Below are 5000 nucleotides of genomic sequence, written 5' to 3' on the forward strand. Positions count from 1 at the left end.
TGTTACTGTGTTACTATTACACTGTTACTGTGTTGCTAATACACTGTTACTGTGTTACTATTACACTGTTACCTTGTTACTATTACACTGTTACCTTGTTACTATTACACTGTTACCGTGTTACTATTACACTGTTACTGTGTTACTATTACACTGTTACCTTGTTACTATTACACTGTTACTGTGTTACTATTACACTGTTACTGTGTTACTATTACACTGTTACCTTGTTACTATTACACTGTTACTGTGTTACTATTACACTGTTACTGTGTTACTATTACACTGTTACTGTGTTACTATTACACTGTTACCATGTTACTATTACACTGTTACCTTGTTACTATTACACTGTTACTGTGTTACTATTACACTGTTACTGTGTTACTATTACACTGTTACCTTGTTACTATTACACTGTTACCTTGTTACTATTACACTGTTACTGTGTTACTATTACACTGTTACTGTGTTACTATTACACTGTTACTGTGTTACTATTACACTGTTACCTTGTTACTATAACACTGTTACCTTGTTACTATTACACTGTTACCTTGTTACTATTACACTGTTACTGTGTTACTATTACACTGTTACTGTGTTACTATTACACTGTTACCATGTTACTATTACACTGTTACCTTGTTACTATTACACTGTTACTGTGTTACTATTACACTGTTACTGTGTTACTATTACACTGTTACCTTGTTACTATTACACTGTTACTGTGTTACTATTACACTGTTACCTTGTTACTATTACACTGTTACCTTGTTACCATTACACAGTTACCTTGTTACTATTACACTGTTACTGTGTTACTATTACACTGTTACCTTGTTACTATTACACTGTTACTGTGTTACTATTACACTGTTACTGTGTTACTATTACACTGTTACCTTGTTACTATTACACTGTTACCTTGTTACCATTACACTGTTACCTTGTTACTATTACACTGTTACTGTGTTACTATTACACTGTTACTGTGTTACTATTACACTGTTACCTTGTTACTATTACACTGTTACCTTGTTACTATTACACTGTTACCTTGTTACTATTACACTCTTACTGTGTTACTATTACACTGTTACTGTGTTACTATTACACTGTTACCTTGTTACTATTACACTCTTACTGTGTTACTATTACACTGTTACTGTGTTACTATTACACTGTTACTGTGTTACTATTACACTGTTACCTTGTTACTATTACACTGTTACCTTGTTACTATTACACTGTTACTGTGTTACTATTACACTGTTACCTTGTTACTATTACACTGTTACTGTGTTACTATTACACTGTTACCTTGTTACTATTACACTGTTACTGTGTTACTATTACACTGTTACTGTGTTACTATGACACTGTTACCTTGTTACTATTACACTGTTACTGTGTTACTATTACACTGTTACTGTGTTACTATTACACTGTTACCTTGTTACTATTACACTGTTACCTTGTTACTATTACACTGTTACCTTGTTACTATTACACTGTTACTGTGTTACTATTACACTGTTACTGTGTTACTATTACACTGTTACCTTGTTACTATTACACTGTTACCTTGCAGTTGTTGAAGCCCTCTCCAAACAGGGTGATCTCAGCAATGAGAGTGGAGTCAGGCACCACCATGGAGATGGGTCTGAACATAGACTTGAGGTTGTCAGGCAGCTCTGTACGCCCAGCATAGCCTGGGGTGGGGGGAGACAGGGTTAGGGTTAGGATAGGGTTAGGGTTCAGCATTTAGCAACCATACCTAACCACACAACCTCTGTTAAGCTCAGTCAGAATCTCCAACCTAGCTACACCGAGTGTTAGAGGGGAATGTGGTTTTCATCCATTCCCCAAACCCAAAAGTAATTGGGGAAAGTGTCAACTATGAATAAATAGAATATGCAGACTCTTGACTCACATTCAAGCAATGAAAAGAAAAGCGCTCAGCTGTATCCTCACTTCCCCATGTGCCATCAAGCATTCCTCAAAATTTGGTAGGCTATAGGCAGCTCTGCCTGCAGCAAGGATGTGCCCATGAATTGATTGATATCTCATCAAAGAGCATAGTATATTTGGAGCAGATCACATCGCCACTAAACATAATCTGTGGCAGAGAGACATTCAACTTCTTATCATAAGATAATCATTCATTCTTTTTCATTTGGTTGCCTGTTGCACAGCATTCTATGGATCAGTGACAGTAAGCTTGAAATTATTATTATTATTATTATTATTATTATGTAAATATCACAAATGTTAATCAGTAAACCAGCTATATTTTCACTGTCTTCCTGCCTGTGTAGAGTCATTTATTGTAAGAGTTTCTGCATTCTATTCCACCGCTGTCACACTGGCTACAGAATGTATCGCTTTCATGTGTCATTATCACTGCGAGACAGTTCTTCAAAGAGATCGACCAAGTTTGTCTCAACAGCGTGTGTAATGGAAAGGTGCACATTGGGGACGACGAGAGATTGCTTTTAAAGCGTCACATAACCAATGGCTGTAAATAGCCTAATGACTAAACTAGAGAAATGACATGCATCTCTGCCAAGACTTGGTAGAATTGTATCGGTATACCATAGGGCAGGGGTCGGCAATTAGGTTTGGCCTCGGGCCAAATTTTTTTTGAGCCACTAGATGGCGGGCCCGAACGTTTTTTTTTTTTTTTTTTTATTATTTTTTTCCTAACACCAGGGGAGCCACCCCTCCTAAATTTCGTTGTTTGGTACCTGTACTGTAGCAATGACAATAAAGACCATTCATTCATTCATTCATTCATTCATTCATAAGTAATTGATTGTTAAAAAATGTGACACGTTCTAATGCTTTGACTTTTCTTTCGAAAAATGTACACATCGCTAGTCAACTAACACAGCTTGTTTTGTGAGCCTGCTAACAATGTAAAGTAGTGTTGTAGTTAACTAGGTAACAATGTAAAGTGGTGTTCTAGTTAACTAGATAACAATGTAAAGTAGTGTTGTAGTTAACTAGGTAACAATGTAAAGTAGTGTTGTAGTTAACTAGGTAACAATGTAAAGTAGTGTTCTAGTTAACTAGGTAACAATGTAAAGTAGTGTTCTAGTTAACTAGGTAACAATGTAAAGTAGTGTTGTAGTTAACTAGGTAACAATGTAAAGTAGTGTTGTAGTTAACTAGGTAACAATGTAAAGTAGTGTTGTAGTTAACTAGGTAACAATGTAAAGTAGTGTTGTAGTTAACTAGGTAACAATGTAAAGTAGTGTTGTAGTTAACTAGGTAACAATGTAAAGTAGTGTTGTAGCTAACTAGGTAGCAGTCCAATCCATTACGTTGCAGTATTTTGGCTTGACTAGCAAGTTTGTGTTGTGATTCTCAACAACGTTGAAACGTAGTTTCACCCTTTTCCATAGTTTTGAATAATAAATGTGTGGACTGACGATGTAGCGCAGCCTAGCTTATTCTAATAATTATTTAACATACTTTCATTCTGAATGATTCCCCCCTCCTCCCAGACAAGGTCACATTATTATTGGATTGGTTGTTTGCCTGCCGGGTGAAGTTAGCTAAACATTTAACCTGCTAACTAGCAAGAGAAACATCATGTCACTCTCCAAAGGTGTAAAGAGGAAAGTTGACGGTGAAAACAGGGCATTTAAAGAGGAATGGACAGCGAACTATAATGTTCATCCTACCTGGTTTCATCAACGCAAAGCCGTTGTGAGACTCACATCTTCCGTGCTCACAATGTTCCCTTTCTATACATGCGAGTCGTCCTTTTCCTCAATGAATGTGATAAAGACGCACGAGAGGAATCGATTGATGCAAAAAAAAACTTGAGAACTGCCTGCGGATTAAAGTGACGTCCATATAACCAGATATCAAGCAAATACTGACCGATGGGAGATGCCACTTTTCACATTAAGTGAGTACCAAGCCTGTCGTTATTGTATTTAATAACCTAATTGTATTTTTTATATTTTGAATGAATGGCTCATTGTAATTATTATCCCTAATAGCGTGTTTGCTCTGTCGTTTCAGGAGCATAGGCCTATGCACCACCACCCCTCGCATAAGCGGATTACTTTTCTTTCTTTTCTTTTTTTCACCGATTTTGTTGTCAATGTTTTTCAGAATATTAAACTGAATTTGCTTTGTTACTGTTCATATGTGTGTTGCAGTCACATATACGTAAACATTACGTTTGAATTATTTACTGAGCTGGTGTTATTTTTTTCAAACCACACACGGCTATTTCAGCACTACACGTTGTCCACCTACTTATGATTCACTATGAGGGGTTCAGCGTCAGTGCGCTTCGGTGCACCCCGCTGCCTGATTGTCTGTCCCTGTGTCATTCACTCTCAACATGGATAAAAGTACAATAAGCATTATTCAGGTGGAGGTAGATTCTCTATTCGGACATTATAGGCGCTATATGTGGGACTGTCGGTCCGATATTGTAAAAAAAAAAAAAAAAAGGAAAAAAAAGTGGATTCTCAAAATATTCTGCTGGGCCAAATATTATTGGTGATGGGCCAGCAATGGCCCGCGGGCCGCCTATTGCCGACCCCTGCCATAGGGTATACAGTATATAGGCTATTGTACAGCAGTTTCAAATAGTGTAGGCCCTCTTAAACAGTAGGCATCCAGGTATTTAGTTATCCAATAGCTGTGGCTCTTTAGTTTGATTTTAGTAAAAGACTTGGGTTGCCGACCCATGATGTAAAGCATACTGTGTAGACCCTGCTGTCGACTTATTGGTGCTATTAGATTACTTTGTTTCCAAAAAGTGATCTATCTTCTTTTGCGGCAATTCTCTCATAGGGCTTTCACACCGGCAAAGAACCGTTCCGGTTCGTGTTCGCGAACCAAGTCTGGAACCGGTCAGTGCATTTAGACCGAAACTCAATTGGTTTGGAGACTGAAAAGTTGGTTTGCAGCGGGAACCAGAAAATAGTGGTTCTCAAGCGGGAACCAAAACATAGAACAGTCACGTC

General features: G+C 37.4%; 1 protein-coding gene across 1 annotated transcript in view; it reads right to left on the minus strand.

The window, feature by feature from the left end:
* Positions 1 to 5000, minus strand: part of dnah2 (dynein, axonemal, heavy chain 2) — a gene marked incomplete at both ends in the record, with an annotated part of 183797 nt that overhangs the window by 88636 nt on the left and 90161 nt on the right. Inside the window, one exon of the mRNA XM_080547388.1 lies at positions 1591 to 1718. Coding sequence (XP_080403514.1) covers positions 1591 to 1718 — 128 coding nt within the window. The remainder of the gene's footprint in view (positions 1 to 1590; positions 1719 to 5000) is intronic.

The sequence above is a fragment of the Nansenia antarctica genome (genome assembly GCF_963989245.1).
Source record: "Nansenia antarctica genome assembly, chromosome: 17".
NCBI lineage: Eukaryota > Metazoa > Chordata > Actinopteri > Argentiniformes > Microstomatidae > Nansenia > Nansenia antarctica.